We start from the raw sequence: 22789 nt of genomic DNA, 5'->3' as shown, positions 1-22789 counted from the left end.
CAATACATGCTCTTGTTCACATCAGGCGTCATTTGTAAAAACAAGCATGATTTTAACACACACACCTTACAGTTTACAACAAAATGTTCTCATGCATAAATATAATACACATTAATGGCCGTGTGAGCAGCTTTGATTGCTCCGAAGCCACTTTTATAGGAGTTATTATGGTAATCTAGGTCACAGCAGCTCAGACCAGCAACAAAGCAGAGTGGGTGGGGCTTGTTTTCAGATTGATTGATTGAGAAGTTTATTGACATCTTAAAGAATTTAATCCATGTAATGCTTTAAAAAAAGGCAAATGGATGGCACAAAAAGCCAAAAGGCTTGTTTCCATTGCCAACTAGCCCCAAACACATGTCAGAAATGGATTTTTGCGTGATAATATATCATATTGTATGTGTTTATTACATTTTGCATTCATATTTTGCTGGTTTTTACATTTTTGTTGTGTTTTGCTCGATTGTAAAATATGTCTATGGAGGAGCTGGTCTGAGGAGTAAAAGATGTTCATATGTTGTTAATATTCAGTGTTTTATTGTTCATAGTTAATATTGTAAATCCCACTTTATTCAGTAAAAAACTGTAAAATTCCATTCCATTTTATTTTGAGGTGGTCTGTCATAACTTTTTGAGCTGGTTTTGCAACCGTTTACCCCAGAGTCACACACTGTCAGCATGCAAACGTTGGCATGTTAGCAAGCTAACTTAAGCATGCTAACTTTTTCATCTAATGTTACAATTTTTTCTCTATTTCCGCACCCATACACCTTACCATCATGTAACTTGTTGTATGAAACATGCTAACGGTTAGCATGCTAACGTTAGCACACATGTTAAATGTTAGCATTTTCATGTGAGCATGCTAATTTTTTGAGCTGGTTTTGCAACTGTTTACCCCAAAGTCACAACACTTGTTAACTGTCAGCATTTAAACGTTGGCATGTTAGCAAGCTAACTTAATTAAGCATGCTAACTTTTTCATCTAATGTCACAATTTGTTTCTCTATTTCCGCAGCCATACACCTTACCATCATGTAACTTGTTATATGAAACATGCTAACTGTTAGCATGCTAATGTTAGCACACATGCTAAATGTTAGCATTTTCATGTGAGCATGCTAACTTTTTGAGCTGGTTTTGCAACCGCTTACCCCAGAGTCACATAACTTGGTACGTGACACTTGTTAACTGTCAGCATGCTAGCAAGCTAACTTAAGCATGCTGACTTTTTCATCTAATGTTACAATTTTTTTTCTCTATTTCCATAGCCATACACCTTACCGTCATGTAACTTGTTATATGAAACATGCTAACGGTTAGCACACATGCTAAATGTTAGCATTTTCATGTGAGCATGCTAACTTTTTGAGCTGGTTTTGCAACCGCCTACCCCAGAGTCACATAACTTGGTACGTGACACTTGTTAACTGTCATCATGCAAACTTTGGCACGCTAGCCAGCTAATTTAAGCATGCTAACTTTTTCATCTAATGTCACAATTGTTTTCTCTATTCCCGCAGCCATACACCTTACCGTCTTGTAACTTGTTATATGAAACATGCTAACTGTTAGCATGCTAACGTTAGCACACATGCTAAATGTTAGCATTTTCATGTGAGCATGCTAACTTTTGAGCTGGTTTTGCAACCGCCTACCCCAGAGTCACATAACTTGGTACGTGATACTTTTTAACTGTCAGCATGCTAGCAAGCTAACTTAAGCATGCTGACTTTTTCATCTAATGTTACAATTTTTGTTCTCTATTTCCACAGCCATACACCTTACCGTCATGTAACTTGTTATATGAAACATGCTAACGGTTAGCACACATGCTAAATGTTAGCATTTTCGTGTGAGCATGCTAACTTTTTGAGCTGGTTTTGCAACCGCCTACCCCAGAGTCACATAACTTGGTACGTGACACTTGTTAACTGTCAGCATGCAAACTTTGGCACGCTAGCCAGCTAACTTAAGCATGCTAACTTTTTCATCTAATGTCACAATTTGTTTCTCTATTTCCGCAGCCATACACCTTACCATCATGTAACTTGTTATATGTAAGATGCTAACTGTTAGCATGCTAATGTTAGCACACATGCTAAATGTTAGCATTTTCATGTGAGCATGCTCACTTTTTGAGCTGGTTTTGCAACCGTTTACCCCAGAGTCACATAACTTGATACGTGACACTTGTTATCTGTCAACATGCAAACTTTAGCAAGGTAACTTAAGCATGCTAACTTTTTCATCTAATGTCACTATTTGTTTCTCTATTCCCGCAGCCATACACCTTACCGTCATGTAACTTGTTATATGAAACATGCTAACGGTTAGCATGCTAACGTTAGCACACATGCTAAATGTTAGCATTTTCATGTGAGCATGCTAACTTTTTGAGCTGGTTCTGCAACCGTTTACCCCAGAGTCACATAACTTGGTACGTGACACTTGTTAACTGTCAGCATGCTAGCAAGCTAACTTAAGCATCCTGACTTTTTCATCTAATGTTACAATTTTTTTCTCTATTTCCATAGCCATACACCTTACCGTCATGTAACTTGTTATATGAAACATGCTAACGGTTAGCACACATGCTAAATGTTAGCATTTTTGTGTGAGCATGCTAACTTTTTGAGCTGGTTTTGCAACCGTTCACCCCAGAGTCACATAACTTGGTACGTGACACTTGTTAACTGTCATCATGCAAACTTTGGCACGCTAGCCAGCTAATTTAAGCATGCTAACTTTTTCATCTAATGTCACAATTGTTTTCTCTATTTCCGCAGCCATACACCTTACCGTCATGTAACTTGTTATATGAAACATGCTAACTGTTAGCATGCTAATGTTAGCACACGTGCTAAATGTTAGCATTTTCGTGTAAGCATGCTAACTTTTTGAGCTGGTTTTGCAACCGCCTACCACAGAGTCACATAACTTGGTACGTGACACTTGTTAACTGTCAGCATGCTAGCAAGCTAACTTAAGCATGCTGACTTTTTCATCTAATGTTACAATTTTTTTCTCTATTTCCATAGCCATACACCTTACCGTCATGTAACTTGTTATATGAAACATGCTAACGGTTAGCACACATGCTAAATGTTAGCATTTTCATGTGAGCATGCTAACTTTTTGAGCTGGTTTTGCAAACGCCTACCCCAGAGTCACATAACTTGGTACGTGACACTTGTTAACTGTCAGCATGCAAACTTTGGCACGCTAGCCAGCTAACTTAAGCATGCTAACTTTTTCATCTAATGTCACAATTGTTTTCTCTATTTCCGCAGCCATACACCTTACCGTCATGTAACTTGTTATATGAAACATGCTAACTGTTAGCATGCTAACGTTAGCACACGTGCTAAATGTTAGCATTTTCGTGTAAGCATGCTAACTTTTTGAGCTGGTTTTGCAACCGCCTACCACAGAGTCACATAACTTGGTACGTGACACTTGTTAACTGTCATCATGCAAACTTTGGCACGCTAGCCAGCTAATTTAAGCATGCTAACTTTTTCATCTAATGTCACAATTTGTTTCTCTATTTCCGCACCTTACCGTCATGTAACTTGTTATATGAAACATGCTAACTGTTAGCATGCTAACGTTAGCACACATGCTAAATGTTAGCATTTTCATGTGAGCATGCTAACTTTTTGAGCTGGTTTTGCAACCGCCTACCCCAGAGTCACATAACTTGGTACGTGACACTTGTTAACTGTCAGCATGCTAGCAAGCTAACTTAAGCATCCTGACTTTTTCATCTAATGTTACAATTTTTTTCTCTATTTCCATAGCCATACACCTTACCGTCATGTAACTTGTTATATGAAACATGCTAACGGTTAGCACACATGCTAAATGTTAGCATTTTCATGTGAGCATGCTAACTTTTTGAGCTGGTTTTGCAACCGCCTACCCCAGAGTCACATAACTTGGTACGTGACACTTGTTAACTGTCATCATGCAAACTTTGGCACGCTAGCCAGCTAATTTAAGCATGCTAACTTTTTCATCTAATGTCACAATTGTTTTCTCTATTTCCGCAGCCATACACCTTACCGTCATGTAACTTGTTATATGAAACATGCTAACTGTTAGCATGCTAACGTTAGCACACGTGCTAAATGTTAGCATTTTCGTGTAAGCATGCTAACTTTTTGAGCTGGTTTTGCAACCGCCTACCCCAGAGTCACATAACTTGGTACGTGACACTTGTTAACTGTCAGCATGCAAACTTTGGCACGCTAGCCAGCTAACTTAAGCATGCTAACTTTTTCATCTGTCACAATTGTTTTCTCTATTTCCACAGCCATACACCTTACCGTCTTGTAACTTGTTATATGAAACATGCTAACTGTTAGCATGCTAACGTTAGCACACATGCTAAATGTTAGCATTTTCATGTTAGCATGCTAACTTTTGAGCTGGTTTTGCAACCGCTTACCCCAGAGTCACATAACTTGGTACGTGATACTTTTTAACTGTCAGCATGCTAGAAAGCTAACTTAAGCATGCTGACTTTTTCATCTAATATTACAATTTTTGTTCTCTATTTCCACAGCCATACACCTTACCGTCATGTAACTTGTTATATGAAACATGCTAACGGTTAGCACACATGCTAAATGTTAGCATTTTCATGTGAGCATGCTAACTTTTTGAGCTGGTTTTGCAACCGCCTACCCCAGAGTCACATAACTTGGTACGTGACACTTGTTAACTGTCAGCATGCAAACTTTGGCACGCTAGCCAGCTAACTTAAGCATGCTAACTTTTTCATCTAATGTCACAATTTGTTTCTCTATTTCCGCAGCCATACACCTTACCATCATGTAACTTGTTATATGTAAGATGCTAACTGTTAGCATGCTAATGTTAGCACACATGCTAAATGTTAGCATTTTCATGTGAGCATGCTCACTTTTTGAGCTGGTTTTGCAACCGTCTACCCCAGAGTCACATAACTTGGTACGATACACTTGTTAACTGTCAGCATGCTAGCAAGCTAACTTAAGCATGCTGACTTTTTCATCTGTTACAATTTTTTTCTCTATTTCCATAGCCATACACCTTACCGTCATGTAACTTGTTATATGAAACATGCTAAATGTTAGCATTTTCGTGTGAGCATGCTAACTTTTTGAGCTGGTTTTGCAACCGCCTACCCCAGAGTCACATAACTTGGTACGTGACACTTGTTAACTGTCAGCATGCAAACTTTGGCACGCTAGCCAGCTAACTTAAGCATGCTAACTTTTTCATCTAATGTCACAATTTGTTTCTCTATTTCCGCAGCCATACACCTTACCATCATGTAACTTGTTATATGTAAGATGCTAACTGTTAGCATGCTAATGTTAGCACACATGCTAAATGTTAGCATTTTCATGTGAGCATGCTCACTTTTTGAGCTGGTTTTGCAACCGTTTACCCCAGAGTCACATAACTTGATACGTGACACTTGTTATCTGTCAACATGCAAACTTTAGCAAGGTAACTTAAGCATGCTAACTTTTTCATCTAATGTCACTATTTGTTTCTCTATTCCCGCAGCCATACACCTTACCGTCATGTAACTTGTTATATGAAACATGCTAACGGTTAGCATGCTAACGTTAGCACACATGCTAAATGTTAGCATTTTCATGTGAGCATGCTAACTTTTTGAGCTGGTTCTGCAACCGTTTACCCCAGAGTCACATAACTTGGTACGTGACACTTGTTAACTGTCAGCATGCTAGCAAGCTAACTTAAGCATCCTGACTTTTTCATCTAATGTTACAATTTTTTTCTCTATTTCCATAGCCATACACCTTACCGTCATGTAACTTGTTATATGAAACATGCTAACGGTTAGCACACATGCTAAATGTTAGCATTTTCGTGTGAGCATGCTAACTTTTTGAGCTGGTTTTGCAACCGTTCACCCCAGAGTCACATAACTTGGTACGTGACACTTGTTAACTGTCATCATGCAAACTTTGGCACGCTAGCCAGCTAATTTAAGCATGCTAACTTTTTCATCTAATGTCACAATTGTTTTCTCTATTTCCGCAGCCATACACCTTACCGTCATGTAACTTGTTATATGAAACATGCTAACTGTTAGCATGCTAATGTTAGCACACGTGCTAAATGTTAGCATTTTCGTGTAAGCATGCTAACTTTTTGAGCTGGTTTTGCAACCGCCTACCACAGAGTCACATAACTTGGTACGTGACACTTGTTAACTGTCAGCATGCTAGCAAGCTAACTTAAGCATGCTGACTTTTTCATCTAATGTTACAATTTTTTTCTCTATTTCCATAGCCATACACCTTACCGTCATGTAACTTGTTATATGAAACATGCTAACGGTTAGCACACATGCTAAATGTTAGCATTTTCATGTGAGCATGCTAACTTTTTGAGCTGGTTTTGCAAACGCCTACCCCAGAGTCACATAACTTGGTACGTGACACTTGTTAACTGTCAGCATGCAAACTTTGGCACGCTAGCCAGCTAACTTAAGCATGCTAACTTTTTCATCTAATGTCACAATTGTTTTCTCTATTTCCGCAGCCATACACCTTACCGTCATGTAACTTGTTATATGAAACATGCTAACTGTTAGCATGCTAACGTTAGCACACGTGCTAAATGTTAGCATTTTCGTGTAAGCATGCTAACTTTTTGAGCTGGTTTTGCAACCGCCTACCACAGAGTCACATAACTTGGTACGTGACACTTGTTAACTGTCATCATGCAAACTTTGGCACGCTAGCCAGCTAATTTAAGCATGCTAACTTTTTCATCTAATGTCACAATTTGTTTCTCTATTTCCGCACCTTACCGTCATGTAACTTGTTATATGAAACATGCTAACTGTTAGCATGCTAACGTTAGCACACATGCTAAATGTTAGCATTTTCATGTGAGCATGCTAACTTTTTGAGCTGGTTTTGCAACCGCCTACCCCAGAGTCACATAACTTGGTACGTGACACTTGTTAACTGTCAGCATGCTAGCAAGCTAACTTAAGCATCCTGACTTTTTCATCTAATGTTACAATTTTTTTCTCTATTTCCATAGCCATACACCTTACCGTCATGTAACTTGTTATATGAAACATGCTAACGGTTAGCACACATGCTAAATGTTAGCATTTTCATGTGAGCATGCTAACTTTTTGAGCTGGTTTTGCAACCGCCTACCCCAGAGTCACATAACTTGGTACGTGACACTTGTTAACTGTCATCATGCAAACTTTGGCACGCTAGCCAGCTAATTTAAGCATGCTAACTTTTTCATCTAATGTCACAATTGTTTTCTCTATTTCCGCAGCCATACACCTTACCGTCATGTAACTTGTTATATGAAACATGCTAACTGTTAGCATGCTAACGTTAGCACACGTGCTAAATGTTAGCATTTTCGTGTAAGCATGCTAACTTTTTGAGCTGGTTTTGCAACCGCCTACCCCAGAGTCACATAACTTGGTACGTGACACTTGTTAACTGTCAGCATGCAAACTTTGGCACGCTAGCCAGCTAACTTAAGCATGCTAACTTTTTCATCTGTCACAATTGTTTTCTCTATTTCCACAGCCATACACCTTACCGTCTTGTAACTTGTTATATGAAACATGCTAACTGTTAGCATGCTAACGTTAGCACACATGCTAAATGTTAGCATTTTCATGTTAGCATGCTAACTTTTGAGCTGGTTTTGCAACCGCTTACCCCAGAGTCACATAACTTGGTACGTGATACTTTTTAACTGTCAGCATGCTAGAAAGCTAACTTAAGCATGCTGACTTTTTCATCTAATATTACAATTTTTGTTCTCTATTTCCACAGCCATACACCTTACCGTCATGTAACTTGTTATATGAAACATGCTAACGGTTAGCACACATGCTAAATGTTAGCATTTTCATGTGAGCATGCTAACTTTTTGAGCTGGTTTTGCAACCGCCTACCCCAGAGTCACATAACTTGGTACGTGACACTTGTTAACTGTCAGCATGCAAACTTTGGCACGCTAGCCAGCTAACTTAAGCATGCTAACTTTTTCATCTAATGTCACAATTTGTTTCTCTATTTCCGCAGCCATACACCTTACCATCATGTAACTTGTTATATGTAAGATGCTAACTGTTAGCATGCTAATGTTAGCACACATGCTAAATGTTAGCATTTTCATGTGAGCATGCTCACTTTTTGAGCTGGTTTTGCAACCGTCTACCCCAGAGTCACATAACTTGGTACGATACACTTGTTAACTGTCAGCATGCTAGCAAGCTAACTTAAGCATGCTGACTTTTTCATCTGTTACAATTTTTTTCTCTATTTCCATAGCCATACACCTTACCGTCATGTAACTTGTTATATGAAACATGCTAAATGTTAGCATTTTCGTGTGAGCATGCTAACTTTTTGAGCTGGTTTTGCAACCGCCTACCCCAGAGTCACATAACTTGGTACGTGACACTTGTTAACTGTCAGCATGCAAACTTTGGCACGCTAGCCAGCTAACTTAAGCATGCTAACTTTTTCATCTAATGTCACAATTTGTTTCTCTATTTCCGCAGCCATACACCTTACCATCATGTAACTTGTTATATGTAAGATGCTAACTGTTAGCATGCTAATGTTAGCACACATGCTAAATGTTAGCATTTTCATGTGAGCATGCTCACTTTTTGAGCTGGTTTTGCAACCGTTTACCCCAGAGTCACATAACTTGATACGTGACACTTGTTATCTGTCAACATGCAAACTTTAGCAAGGTAACTTAAGCATGCTAACTTTTTCATCTAATGTCACTATTTGTTTCTCTATTCCCGCAGCCATACACCTTACCGTCATGTAACTTGTTATATGAAACATGCTAACGGTTAGCATGCTAACGTTAGCACACATGCTAAATGTTAGCATTTTCATGTGAGCATGCTAACTTTTTGAGCTGGTTCTGCAACCGTTTACCCCAGAGTCACATAACTTGGTACGTGACACTTGTTAACTGTCAGCATGCTAGCAAGCTAACTTAAGCATCCTGACTTTTTCATCTAATGTTACAATTTTTTTCTCTATTTCCATAGCCATACACCTTACCGTCATGTAACTTGTTATATGAAACATGCTAACGGTTAGCACACATGCTAAATGTTAGCATTTTCGTGTGAGCATGCTAACTTTTTGAGCTGGTTTTGCAACCGTTCACCCCAGAGTCACATAACTTGGTACGTGACACTTGTTAACTGTCATCATGCAAACTTTGGCACGCTAGCCAGCTAATTTAAGCATGCTAACTTTTTCATCTAATGTCACAATTGTTTTCTCTATTTCCGCAGCCATACACCTTACCGTCATGTAACTTGTTATATGAAACATGCTAACTGTTAGCATGCTAATGTTAGCACACGTGCTAAATGTTAGCATTTTCGTGTAAGCATGCTAACTTTTTGAGCTGGTTTTGCAACCGCCTACCACAGAGTCACATAACTTGGTACGTGACACTTGTTAACTGTCAGCATGCTAGCAAGCTAACTTAAGCATGCTGACTTTTTCATCTAATGTTACAATTTTTTTCTCTATTTCCATAGCCATACACCTTACCGTCATGTAACTTGTTATATGAAACATGCTAACGGTTAGCACACATGCTAAATGTTAGCATTTTCATGTGAGCATGCTAACTTTTTGAGCTGGTTTTGCAAACGCCTACCCCAGAGTCACATAACTTGGTACGTGACACTTGTTAACTGTCAGCATGCAAACTTTGGCACGCTAGCCAGCTAACTTAAGCATGCTAACTTTTTCATCTAATGTCACAATTTTTTTCTCTATTTCCGCAGCCATACACCTTACCGTCATGTAACTTGTTATATGAAACATGCTAACTGTTAGCATGCTAACGTTAGCACACGTGCTAAATGTTAGCATTTTCATGTGAGCATGCTAACTTTTTGAGCAGGTTTTGCAACCGCCTTCCCCAGAGTCACATAACTTGGTACGTGACACTTGTTAACTGTCAGCATGCAAACTTTGGCACACTAGCCAGCTAACTTAAGCATGCTAACTTTTTCATCTAATGTCACAATTTGTTTCTCTATTCCCGCAGCCATACACCTTACCGTCTTGTAACTTGTTATATGAAACATGCTAACTGTTAGCATGCTAACGTTAGCACACATGCTAAATGTTAGCATTTTCATGTGAGCATGCTAACTTTTTGAGCTGGTTTTGCAAACGCCTACCCCAGAGTAACATAACTTGATACGTGACACTTGTTATCTGTCAACATGCAAACTTTAGCAAGGTAACTTAAGCATGCTAACTTTTTCATCTAATGTCACAATTGTTTTCTCTATTTCCGCAGCCATACACCTTACCGTCTTGTAACGTGTTATATGAAACATGCTAACGGTTAGCATGCTAACGTTAGCACACATGCTAAATGTTAGCATTTTCATGTGAGCATGCTAACTTTTTGAGCTGGTTTTGCAACCGCCTACCCCAGAGTCACATAACTTGGTACGATACACTTGTTAACTGTCAGCATGCTAGCAAGCTAACTTAAGCATGCTAACTTTTTTATATAATGTCACAATTTTTTTCTCTATTTCCGCAGCCATACACCTTACCGTCATGTAACTTGTTATATGAAACATGCTAACTGTTAGCATGCTAATGTTAGCACACATGCTAAATGTTAGCATTTTCATGTGAGCATGCTAACATTTTAGGCTCGCTCTTTAGCTCTTTTTGTACATTTACACCCAAAACTCACAGATTCAGACTCCCGGCACCATTTTAAAAGTGCGGCGACCATAGCTACAGATAGCAGGCCCATCAAAATTCGGCGGGTATTTTGTAGTTGTAGGTAGTTAGCGTAAAGGCAGAGTCATTTGAAGAGGAAACAACGAGGGCCCACTTTCATCCCAGTGTCGCTTTCATCCACGCTTTTTAATCCTCTTTACTCCCTCTCCTCTCTCGCTCCTCATCCTCCCACCCTTTGTAGGGATGGAGAGGGTATGGTTGTGTGTTTCTCTCCCGCTCCCGGCATGCTTGTCTCCTTGTCTCCCGTCCGCCCCCTGAGAGCCTTTTTGTAGACCCGGAGGACTTCTCTGCAGGGCTCTGTGTGATATGTTTGATATATTAGGTTGTTATTCAGTCCAACTATATATCAAACATATTCCTACAGTGTCCCGCTATGTCTCCTGCCACCTGTGCCTTTTGTGTTTACGGGTAGTTTGTGTGCACGGTCACGCCGGCTTTTCTCGATTGTCCCTGAACTGGTCTCGTGTGTAGTTCAGGTCCTCTGCGGTCGTTCGAAAATCCGATGTGCTTTTGTGTTTTTGAATAAATATTTGCTTATGGCTTTTGGTGTCATTAAAGACATTATGTTTGCATATTTGTGTCTCATCACGCTGGCCTATTATTTGAATTAATTTTCCCATAAATTCTATTTTTTTTTTATTGTATTTATTTTTTGTTAATTGATTAATTCTGGGGTCGGCAACCCAAAAATTTGAAAGAGCTTTATTGGACCTCAAATACAAAAAAGTAATCGGTCTGGAGCCGCAAGAAAATACAATTCTTATGTAAGTGTTATAATGAAGTGTCTATATTAGCCTACTATCAAAATGACTTTAAAAGACTTATATAAGTGTTTTATTGAAGGCAACACATGATGTAAGTGTCTATATGAGCTATATTAGCCTACTATCAAAATGACATTAAAAGTCTTATATAAGTGTTATAATGAAGTCAACACATGACATAAGTGTCTATATTAGCCTACTATCAAAATGACTTCAAAAGACTTATATAAGTGTTTTATAGAAGGCAACACATGATGTAAGTGTCTATATGAGCTATATTAGCCTACTATCAAAATTACATTAAAAGTCTTATATAAGTGTTATAGTGAAGACAACACATGATGTAAGTGTCTATATTAGCTATATTAGCCAACTATCAAAATGACTTTAAAAGTCTTATGTAAGTGTTATAATGAAGACAACACATGATGTAAGTGTCTATATTAGCCTACTATCAAAATGACTTCAAAAGACTTATATAAGTGTTTTATTGAAGGCAACACATGATGTGTCTATATGAGGTATATTAGCCTACTATCAAAATGACATTAAAAGTCTTATATAAGTGTTATAGTGAAGACAACACATGATGTAAGTGTCTATATTAGCTATATTAGCCTACTATCAAAATTACTTTAAAAGTCTTATGTAAGTGTTATAATGAAGACAACACATGATGTAAGTGTCTATATTAGCCTACTATCAAAATGACTTCAAAAGACTTATAAGTGTTTTATTGAAGGCAACACATGATGTAAATGTCTATATGAGCTATATTAGCCTACTATCAAAATGACATTAAAAGTCTTATATAAGTGTTATAGTGAAGACAACACATGATGTAAGTGTCTATATTAGCCTACTATCAAAATTACTTTAAAAGTCTTATATAAGTGTTATAATGAAGACAACACATGATGTAAGTGTCTATATTAGCCTACTATCAAAATGACTTCAAAAGACTTATAAGTGTTTTATTGAAGGCAACACATGATGTAAGTGTCTATATGAGCTATATTAGCCTACTATCAAAATGACATTAAAAGTCTTATATAAGTGTTATAGTGAAGGCAACACATGATGTAAGTGTCTATATTAGCTATATTAGCCTACTATCAAAATGACTTTAAAAGTCTTATATAAGTGTTATAATGAAGGCAACACATGATGTAAGTGTCTATATTAGCCTACTATCAAAATGACTTTAAAAGTCTTATATAAGTGTAATAATGAAGGCAACACATGATGTAAGTGTCTATATTAGCCTACTATCAAAATGACTTTAAAAGTCTTATATAAGTGTTATAATGAAGGCAACACATGATGTAAGTGTCTATATTAGCCTACTATCAAAATGACTTTAAAAGTCTTATATAAGTGTAATAATGAAGGCAACACATGATGTAAGTGTCTATATTAGCCTACTATCAAAATGACTTTAAAAGTCGTAAATAAGTGTTTTATTGAAGGCAACACATGATGTAAGTGTCTATATGAGCTATATTAGCCTACTATCAAATGACTTTAAAAGTCTTATATAAGTGTTATAATGAAGGCAACACATGATGCAAGTGTCTATATTAGCCTACTATCAAAATGACTTTAAAAGTCTTATACAAGTGATATAATGAAGACAACATATGATGTGAGTGTTTATATTAGCCTACTATCAAAATGACTGTGTCGCAGGTTAAAGCAAATCTTTGTGGAGAGAAATGTTGAAAGGTAATATTTATCCTACACATTCTTACAACATTGGAAAGCATTAGTAAAACGTCTCAGAAGGTGAGATAACTCCAAGAAATGACAAAGGTATAGATGTGTGTGTCCAAGTTAAGGCTGTCTTCTTTTAATAGACTTATTACAATATTTGCAAGCTGGGTAACGTTTGCTGTGGTCCGGAACAACATGGCGCACAAACAACTATCAGAAATGCAGGCAATATTACATACAGATAAAGTGTCATGAGACATGCAAATATAAATTAAATACACAGAGGACATAAGTAAAGGAAATTAAATGAGCTCAAATATACCTACAAATGAGGCAAAATGATGCAATATGTACATCCAGCTAGCCTAAATAGCATGTTAGCATCGATTAGCTTGCAGTCATGCACTGACCAAATATGCCCGATTAGCACTCCAACAAAGATCACCTTTGTGCATTCACACACAGCATAAAATGTTTGGTGGACAAAATGAGACAAGGAAGGAGTGGCATAAAACAAGTCTTTCTGTGGCATCGTCGGAGAAAGTTGTACATGTAAACAAACTGTTGAGTCACAGTCCACACAAGGGTTGAGTTCAAGGGCCGTTAAAATTAGTAGGACAAAACGGCGCTCGCCAAATAGTGTCATCAGTGAAGCATACACACAAACGTATTAAACAGTGGTAGCTCTAACAGCTTTGTGTCATGTTTGTCCTCAAGCAGAAACCATATTACAACAAAACTTTTTTTTACCCATTTCCATTAATTTTTTAAAAAGCTCCATGGAGCCACCAGGCGCCGCTAAAGGGCCACATGTGGCTCTAGAGCCGCGGGTTGCTGACCCCCGGGTTAATTCAATGTTTTTGTCGGGGCGGTATAGCTCGGCGGTGCCAGCAACTTGAGGGTTCCAGGTTCGATCCCCGCTTCATCCATCCTAGTCACTGCCGTTGTGTCCTTGGGCAAGACACTTTACCCACCTGCTCCCAGTTCCACCCACACTGCTTTAAATGTAACTTAGATATTGGCTTTCACTATGTAAAGCGCTTTGAGTCACTAGAGAAAAGCGCTATATAAATATACTTCACTTCACTTTTATTTGTTTAAATTAAGTTCATTAGTATCTCGGTTTTTGTTGTTAAGGGTTTGTTGAAAATCGAAAGGAAACAATGTCAATCCAATTAATCCGTTCCAGACACCCCAAAGTTCTAACACATGTGAAGTGAAGGGAATCATATTTATATAGCGCTTTTTCTCTAGTGTCTCAAAGTGCTTTGCATTGAGAAACCCATTAAGCGCCAATGTGGGTGGAACTGGGAGCGAGGCGGGTGAAGTGTCTTGCCCAAGGACACCGCGGAAGAGACTCGGATGGCGCGAGCTGGATTTGAACCCGGAACCCCCAAGAAAATACAATGATTTGCAAATCCTTTTCAACTTATATTCAATTGAATGGACTGCAAAGACAAGATAGTTAACGTTCAAACTGGAAAACTTTATTTTTTTTACAAATATTAGCTCATTTGGAATTTGATGCCTGCAACATGTTTCAAAAAAAGCTGGCACAAGTGGCAAAAAAGACTGAGAAAGTTGAGGAATGCTCATCAAAGACTTATTTGGAACATCCCACAGGTGAACAGGCTAATTGGGAACAGGTGGGTGCCATGATTGGGTATAAAAGCAGCTTCCATGAAATGCTCAGTCATTCACAAACAAGGACGGGGCCGAGGGTCACCACTTTGTCAACAAATGCCTGAGCAAATTGCTTAAGAACCACATTTCTCAACCAGCTATTGCAAGGAATTTAGGGATTTCACCATCTACGCTCCGTAATATCATCAAAAGGTTCAGAGAATCTGGAGAAATCACTGCACGTAAGCCATGATATTACGGACCTTCGATCCCTCGGGTGGTACTGCAGCAAAAAGCGACATCAGTGTGTAAAGGATATCACCACATGGGCTCAGGAACACTTCAGAAAACCACTGTCAGTAACTACAGTTGGTCGCTACATCTGTAAGTGCAAGTTAAAACTCTACTGTGCAAAGCCATTTATCAACAACACCCGGAAAACGCTGCCGGCTTCGCTGGGCCCGAGCTCATCTAAGATGGACTGATGCAAAGTGGAAAAATGTTCTGTGGTCTGACGAGTCCACATTTCAAATTGTTTTTTGGAAACTGTGGATGTCTTGTCCTCCGGACCAAAGAGGAAAAGAACCATCCGGACTGTTCTAGGGTCAAAGTGTAAAAGGCAGCATGTGTGATGGTATGGGGGTGTATTAGTGCCCAAGGCATGGGTAACTTACACATCTGTGAAGGCACCATTAATGCTGAAAGGTACATACAGGTTTTGGAGCAACATATGTTGCCATCCAAGCCACGTTATCATGGACGCCCCTGCTTATTTCAGCAAGACAATGCCAAGCCACGTGTTACAACAGCGTGGCTTCGTAGTAAAAGAGTGCGGGTACTAGACTGGCCTGCCTGTAGTCCAGAGATGTCTCCCATTGGAAAATTTGTGGCGCATTATGAAGAAGGGAGACTGTTGAACAACTTAAGCTGTACATCAAGCAAGAATGGGAAAGAATTCCACTTCAAAAATGCGTCTCCTCAGTTCCCAAACCTTTACTGAATGCTGTTGAAAGGAAAGGCCATGTAACACAGTGGTAAAAATGCCCTTTTTTGCAATGTGTTGCTGCCATTAAATTCTAAGTTAATGATTATTTGCAAAAAAAAATGGAAGTTTCTCAGTGTGAACATGAAATATCTTGTCTTTGCAGTCTATTCAATTGAATATAAGTTGAAAAGGATTTGCAAATCATTGTATTCTCTTTTTTATTTACCATTTACACAACGTGACAACTTCACTGCTTTTGGAGTTTGTATTTCCGGGCTTTCGAGGGCCAAATAAAAATGTGAGTTTGACACCTGTGATATCTAATGAAAACACTGGCTGGAGGCAGTTCCAGTACAAGGGTGTTGCTCATATTTGTCTTACACTCTAATGACTTCGTAATTATAATCTGACTAAAGGTTTTTGCCTTCCAGCAGGCCGATGAGACGCTTGATTTCGAAGAGCAGATTCTAGAAGCCGCAAAGTCCATCGCCGCAGCAACCAGTGCTCTTGTCAAGTCGGCATCAGCAGCTCAGCGAGAGCTGGTGGCCCAGGGCAAGGTGGGTCAAAGGTCACTCCAACCGGCAACATGGCTGCTAATGTGATTGTATTGTGGACTCTCAGGTCGGATCCAACATAGCCAACGCAGTGGACGATGGCCAGTGGTCCCAGGGTCTCATATCCGCTGTGAGTACCATCACTGCAGTCCGTCACACAGAACCCAACTTGAGTCCGGCTGTGCTCGTCGTAGGCTCGCATGGTTGCCGCCGCCACCGGCAACCTGTGTGAGGCGGCCAACGCCTCGGTGCAGGGCCACGCCAGCGAGGAGAAGCTCATCTGCTCGGCCAAGCAGGTCGCCGCCTCCACAGCCCAGCTCCTGGTGGCCTGCAAGGTGAAGGCTGACCAGGATTCTGAAGCGATGAGGAGACTACAGGTAGAGCGTGACGCCCCGATGTGGTTCCACTTTGTGTTCATTGTTCACTCCTCTCTGAAGGCCGCCGGCAACGCGGTGAAGCGAGCTTCTGACAACTTGGTGAAGGCGGCTCAGAAGGCAGCCTTCGACAAGTCCGAGGACGACAGCGTGGTGGTCAAAACCAGATTTGTCGGCGGCATCGCTCAGGTGAGACCAGCAGAATGATTACTGGTGTTATTTATGAAAATGCGCGATAAACTGTAAATGAAGGGTGTGCAAAGTGTGGCCCAGGGGCTAAAAAGTGCGATGTTTTAATACTACCGTATTTTCCGGACCATAGGGCTCACCGGATTATAAGGTGCACTGCCGATGAGCGGGTCTATTCAGGTCTATTTTAATACGTAAGGCGCATTAAAGGGGTCATATTATGATTTTTCACGAGTGAGGGAAGAGTGGATCGTGAGATCGACAGGCGGATCGGTGCAGCGTCTTCAGTAATGCGGACGCTGTATCGATCCGTTGTGGTGAAGAAGGAGCTGAGCCGGAAGGCAAAGCTCTCAATTTACCGGTCGATCTACGTTCCCATCCTCACCTATGGTCATGAGCTTTGGGTTATGACCGAAAGGACAAGATCACGGGTACAAGCGGCCGAAATGAGTTTCCTCCGCCGGGTGGCGGGGCTCTCCCTTAGAGATAGGGTGAGAAGCTCTGTCATCCGGGGGGAGCTCAAAGTAAAGCCGCTGCTCCTCCGCATCGAGAGGAGCCAGATGAGGTGGTTCGGGCATCTGGTCAGGATGCCACCCGAGCGCCTCCCTAAGGAGGTGTTTAGGGCATGTCCGACCGGTAGGAGGCCACGAGGAAGACCCAGGACACGTTGGGAAGACTATGTCTCCCGGCTGGCCTGGGAACGCCTCGGGATCCCCCGGGAGGAGCTGGACGAAGTGGCTGGGGAGAGGGAAGTCTGGGCTTCCCTGCTTAGGCTGCTGCCCCCGCGACCCGACCTCGGATAAGCGGAAGAAGATGGATGGATGGATGGATTATGATTTTTTTCCTAAATGTAAAAGGTGGTCTACATCAGTGTTTTTCAACCTTTTTTGAGCCGAGGCTCATTTCTTGCGTTGAAAAAATCCGAAGGCACACCACCAGGGGCGTCACTAGCTTTTAAGGACAGGGGGGGCTTTGCCCCCAGGAGATGCACAGGATAATAATAATAATAATTAAAGCTGCAAGCAGCGTTGGTCGGGCCCGCGTATTTGGCAGGTGCTAGTCCTAAGTGTCCCACTACTTTTGTCTACTTTTAGTCTGAAGTGTCCCAAGACTTTTGTCTAGTGTACCTACCTTGTCAGCATAGTGTGGGCACGTTGGTGCTTCCTGCTTTTAAGCAGCCATCTTAAAAAAACAGCATTGCAGCAGCATCAGCGCAGCGGGTCTTTGAAGGGTCATAAAATCAAAACCGGAGCAGTTAATTAAAAAGCGCTTCTGTTGTTGTAATCACAAGGGTTCAATGTCTCTCCTGTGTTGTTTGAAGGCGAAACGACAAACGCGCTCAGAGGAGTTCGTTTTTGAAGGAAGGTGACCGTTTTTTACAAAGAAATTGTTTTGAAGGGGGAATAGCAAACTTCCTGTTGATTTTTGCTGGGGGTTGTAAATTTATGAAATGTAGGTCTAAGTGAGACCTACGGAGAGGTTTTAGTTTCATGTCTCTCCGACCTTCCCAGTGGGAGTTATAGGCAGTTTTGTAATTTTTTTCTTCCGAGGAGCAGTTTTTTGTGCGTTTTATAAAAAAATTGCTGTAGAGCACAATTTTAAGATTTGGGGTTAGGTTTTTTCATTAGATCACAGTTTTAGCCAGTCCTGATGTGTGTGTTCAGTTTGGTGAGTTTTGAAGCATGTTAAGGGGGTCAAATTATAGCTCAAAGAGGCAAAAGTGACTGTTTTTAGTACTTTTTTGTCTTGAAGGGGGAATTGCCAACTTCCTGTTGATTTTAGCCCGAGAATATACCATTATGAAAGTTAGGTCTGGGTCAGACCTACATAGAGGATTTTGTTTCATGTCTTTCCGACCTTCCTAGTGGGAGTTACAGGCAGTCTAGTTTTTTTTTTTTCCTAGGGGGCGCTAGAGCGCAAATTAGATTTTTGCAGGTTGGTTTTTTTATTAAAAGACAATTTTCGCAGGTCCTGATGTGTGGGTCAAATCTGGTGAGTTTTGAAGCATGTTAAGTGGGTCAAATTAGTGCTCAAAGAGGCGGCGGAAGAAGAAAGAAAGAATAATAAAACCTTAGAAATACAATAGGTCCTTATGTCCCATTGCATAAGGACTCCCTGTGGGAGTCCTTTTGCAATGGGCCATTGCGGGCCCTAATAATAACTGGGATTTATATAGCGCTTTTCTAAGTACCCAAAGTCGCTTTACATGTAACACCCATCAATCATTCACACCTGGTGGTGGTAAGCTACTTTCATAGCCACAGCTGCCCTGGGGTAGACTGACGGAAGCGTGGCTGCAATTTGCGCCAACGGCCCCTCCGACCACCACCTATCATTCATCATTCAATTCACCGGTGTGAGTGGCACCGGGGGCAAAGGGTGAAGTGTCCCGCCCAAGGACACAACGGCAGGGATTTTTGGATGGTAAGAGGCGGGGAGCGAACCTGCAACCCTCAGGTTTCTGGCACGGTTGCTCTACCCACTACGCCATGCCGCCCCGAATGGATGCGAGCGAATGTTACGGACGAGCACAAAACTTCACAAACGGCTAACAAAGACTTAGAAATTATTCATTGTTATTATTATTATTTTAAATAAATGCACGGGACGAAATGAAATGCTCCCCGGGACGATGGCTTTTAACCATATATTTTCTTTTTCTTTTTATGTACTTATTCATTTTACATTTTATATTAAATGTCTTGGTTTTTCCTCCCTCTGAAAATCCTATTAAATGTTTAACAAGCCATCCTATAATAATAAAACAGCTATTAATGTAACAATACAATAAAACAAATATATTTAATGATGTTTTTTTTCATTATTTTAACAATAGGCTTATGTATATTACTTTATATAGATTCTACAAGAAACACAAAACTTAAAAAATAAATGATTTACAATTGCACACACAAGGTTTTGTGCAGCTTCACTCATTGTACAGGAAGATAATGTGCTTCGTACACCTGCAGGACCGCAAGCAAGGTCGCAGAGAAAATGCGGGCTGGAATTTGAGTGATGTGGGCATTTTCTATATGAACAAGTGGAATGGATTGGATACCGACGCACGAAAGGGGCTCTCTACCTTACGCTACGAAGTGAGGGGAAACTGAGTGAATCATATAATCATATAACCTGTTATTACAGGTTATATGATTATTTATTTAAACTCATATTTGGGCCACTTTATAATGAATATGTCGGCATTTATTTGTAAAAACAAAAACAAAAAAACACCAAATTATTTAGGGGGGCTTAAGAATATTTGGCCTAACAACGCCAATGCACACCACCATTAGAAATTATTAAAAAAAGGAAACTCAGTTGACAGTAAAAAGTCGTCGCAATTGTTGGATATGACTTTAAAGCATAACCAAGCATGCATCAATATAGCTCTTGTCTCAAAGTAGGTGTACTGTCACCATCTGTCACATCACACCCTGACTTATTTGGACTTTTTTGCTGTTAACCTGTATGTAGTGTTTTAGTTCTTGTCTTGCGCTCCTATTTTGGTGGCTTTTTCTCTTTTTTTGGTATTTTCCTGTAGCAGTTTCATGTCTTCCTTTGAGCGATATTTCCCGCACCTGCTTTGTTTTAGCAATCAAGAATATTTCAGTTGTTTTTATCCTTCTTTGTGGGGACATTGTTGATTGTCATGTCATGTTCGGATGTACTTAGTCTTTGCTCCACAGTAAGTCTTTGCTGTCGTCCAGCATTCTGTTTTTGTTTACTTTGTAGCCAGCTCAGTTTTAGTTTTGTTCTGCGTAGCCTTCCCTAAGGTTCAATGCCTTTTATTGGGGGCACTCACCTTTTGTTTATTTTTGGTTTAAGCATTAGACACCTTTTTTACCTTCACCCTGCCTCCCGCTGTTTCCGACTTCTACAAAGCAATTAGCTACCGGCTGCCACCTACTGATATGGAAGAGTATTACACGGTTACTCTGCCCAGCTCTAGGCAGCACTGACACTCAACAACAACACATCATTTGCAGACTATTATTACTGGTTTGCAAAAAATATTTTAACCCAAATAGGTGAAATTAGATAATCTCCCACGGCACACCAGACTGTATCTCACAGTAGTCGAAAAACACTGGTCTACATAACATGTAACGGTGGTTCTTTGGTCAAAATGTTGCATAGATCAGTGGTCCCCAACCACTGGGCCGTGGCCCGCTACCGGTCCATGGATCGATTGGTACCGGGCCGCACAAGAAAAAAAAATAAAAATATATATATATATATATGTATATATGTATATATATATATATATATATATATATATTTATTTATTTTTTTCTTTTTTTTTCTTTTTTTTTTTCTTTAATTAAATCAACATAAAAAACACAAGATACACTTACAGTTAGTGCACCAACCCAAAAAACCTCCCTCCCCCATTTACAATCATTCACACTCATTCGCACAAAAGGGTTGTTTCTTTCTGTTATTAATATTCTGGTTCCTACATTATATATCAATTTCGTATATCAAGTCCGTAAGCACACATGATTGTATTTCTTTAAGACAAAAAAAAAAATTGCTAGCATATACAGTATATATATATATATATATATATATATATATATATATATATATATATATATATATATGTATATCATACTTGCCAACCCTCCCGGATTTTCCGGGAGACTCCCGAAATTTTGCGCCTCTCCCGAAAACCTCCCGGGACAAATTTTCTCCCGAAAATCTCCCGAAATTCAGGCGGAGCTGAAGGCCACGCCCCCTCCAGCTCCATGCGGACCTGAGTGACGTGTTGACAGCCTGTTGTACATGCACATGTGACCCACCCATAATGTGTCACATTTTTGTGGTTTGAATTCGTTTTTGGAGCTGTCATTCCACATTTATCAGTATTCACATTGGTCAGTAGGGGGCAGTAGGGCGTTTCTTCCCAATTGAATGCTATCACCTGCAGACCGGAAGTGTCTTGTCATTCTGATGAGAGCGACCAGTCTGTGAACAATTGAACGTCCTGTGGGCTTTTTCCTCCTGTATAACAGGTTAGTTTTGGTGAATCAACTCACTGAATAATATCCATGTGATCTTTATAAGTTTAAGTCCACATTCTGATGGTGGAGCCTAAATCTAAAGTGTTTGTGAGTTGTAGTTTGTATTTGTGAATGAATCCAGTGCACAGCTGCAGTAATCAATACAAAATGGTGACGTGAGTGCGCAATGTTTATATAGGAACTTCTGATCCTAATTCAGACTCCCAAATTAGAGCTCCCGTTTTCTTATTGATTTTATAATGTATATTTGTATAATGTGTGTGTTCTGAAATAGTGACAGAGAATAGAACAAGGATGGACAATTCAACCCCTAACTCAACAATGAGTAGAGGAGTGTTATGTGTGTGTATATGTGTAAATAAATGAACACTGAAATTCAAGTATTTATTTTATTTATTTATATATATATATATATATATAATAAAATATATATAGCTGGAATTCACTGAAAGTCAAGTATTTCTTATATATATATATATATATATATATATATATATATATCTTAACCACGCCCCCGCCCCACCCCCGACCACGCCCCCTGACCCCCACCCCCCACCTCCCGAAATCGGAGGTCTCAAGGTTGGCAAGTATGATGTATATACGAAACAGGCTTGAAGGGATGAAATAGGTCAGGAAAAAACACAGAGGCTAAAGTGCTTGTGTGTGTATGTATATATATATATATATATATATATATATGTATGTGTGGGGAAAAAAATCACAAG

The 22789-nt window shown here is 39.8% G+C and overlaps 1 protein-coding gene across 1 annotated transcript in view; it reads left to right on the top strand.

Moving 5' to 3' along the window:
• Positions 1–22789, top strand: part of tln2b (talin 2b) — a 415773-nt gene that overhangs the window by 390970 nt on the left and 2014 nt on the right. The window contains exons 53-56 of the mRNA XM_072913901.1: positions 16349–16474; positions 16539–16601; positions 16666–16848; positions 16909–17034. Coding sequence (XP_072770002.1) covers positions 16349–16474; positions 16539–16601; positions 16666–16848; positions 16909–17034 — 498 coding nt within the window. The remainder of the gene's footprint in view (positions 1–16348; positions 16475–16538; positions 16602–16665; positions 16849–16908; positions 17035–22789) is intronic.

The sequence above is a fragment of the Nerophis lumbriciformis genome, linkage group LG10 (assembly GCF_033978685.3).
Source record: "Nerophis lumbriciformis linkage group LG10, RoL_Nlum_v2.1, whole genome shotgun sequence".
Classification (NCBI taxonomy): Eukaryota; Metazoa; Chordata; class Actinopteri; order Syngnathiformes; family Syngnathidae; genus Nerophis; species Nerophis lumbriciformis.
The sequence above is the reverse complement of the archived record's forward strand: the minus strand, read 5'-3'. Positions and strand labels throughout refer to the sequence as shown.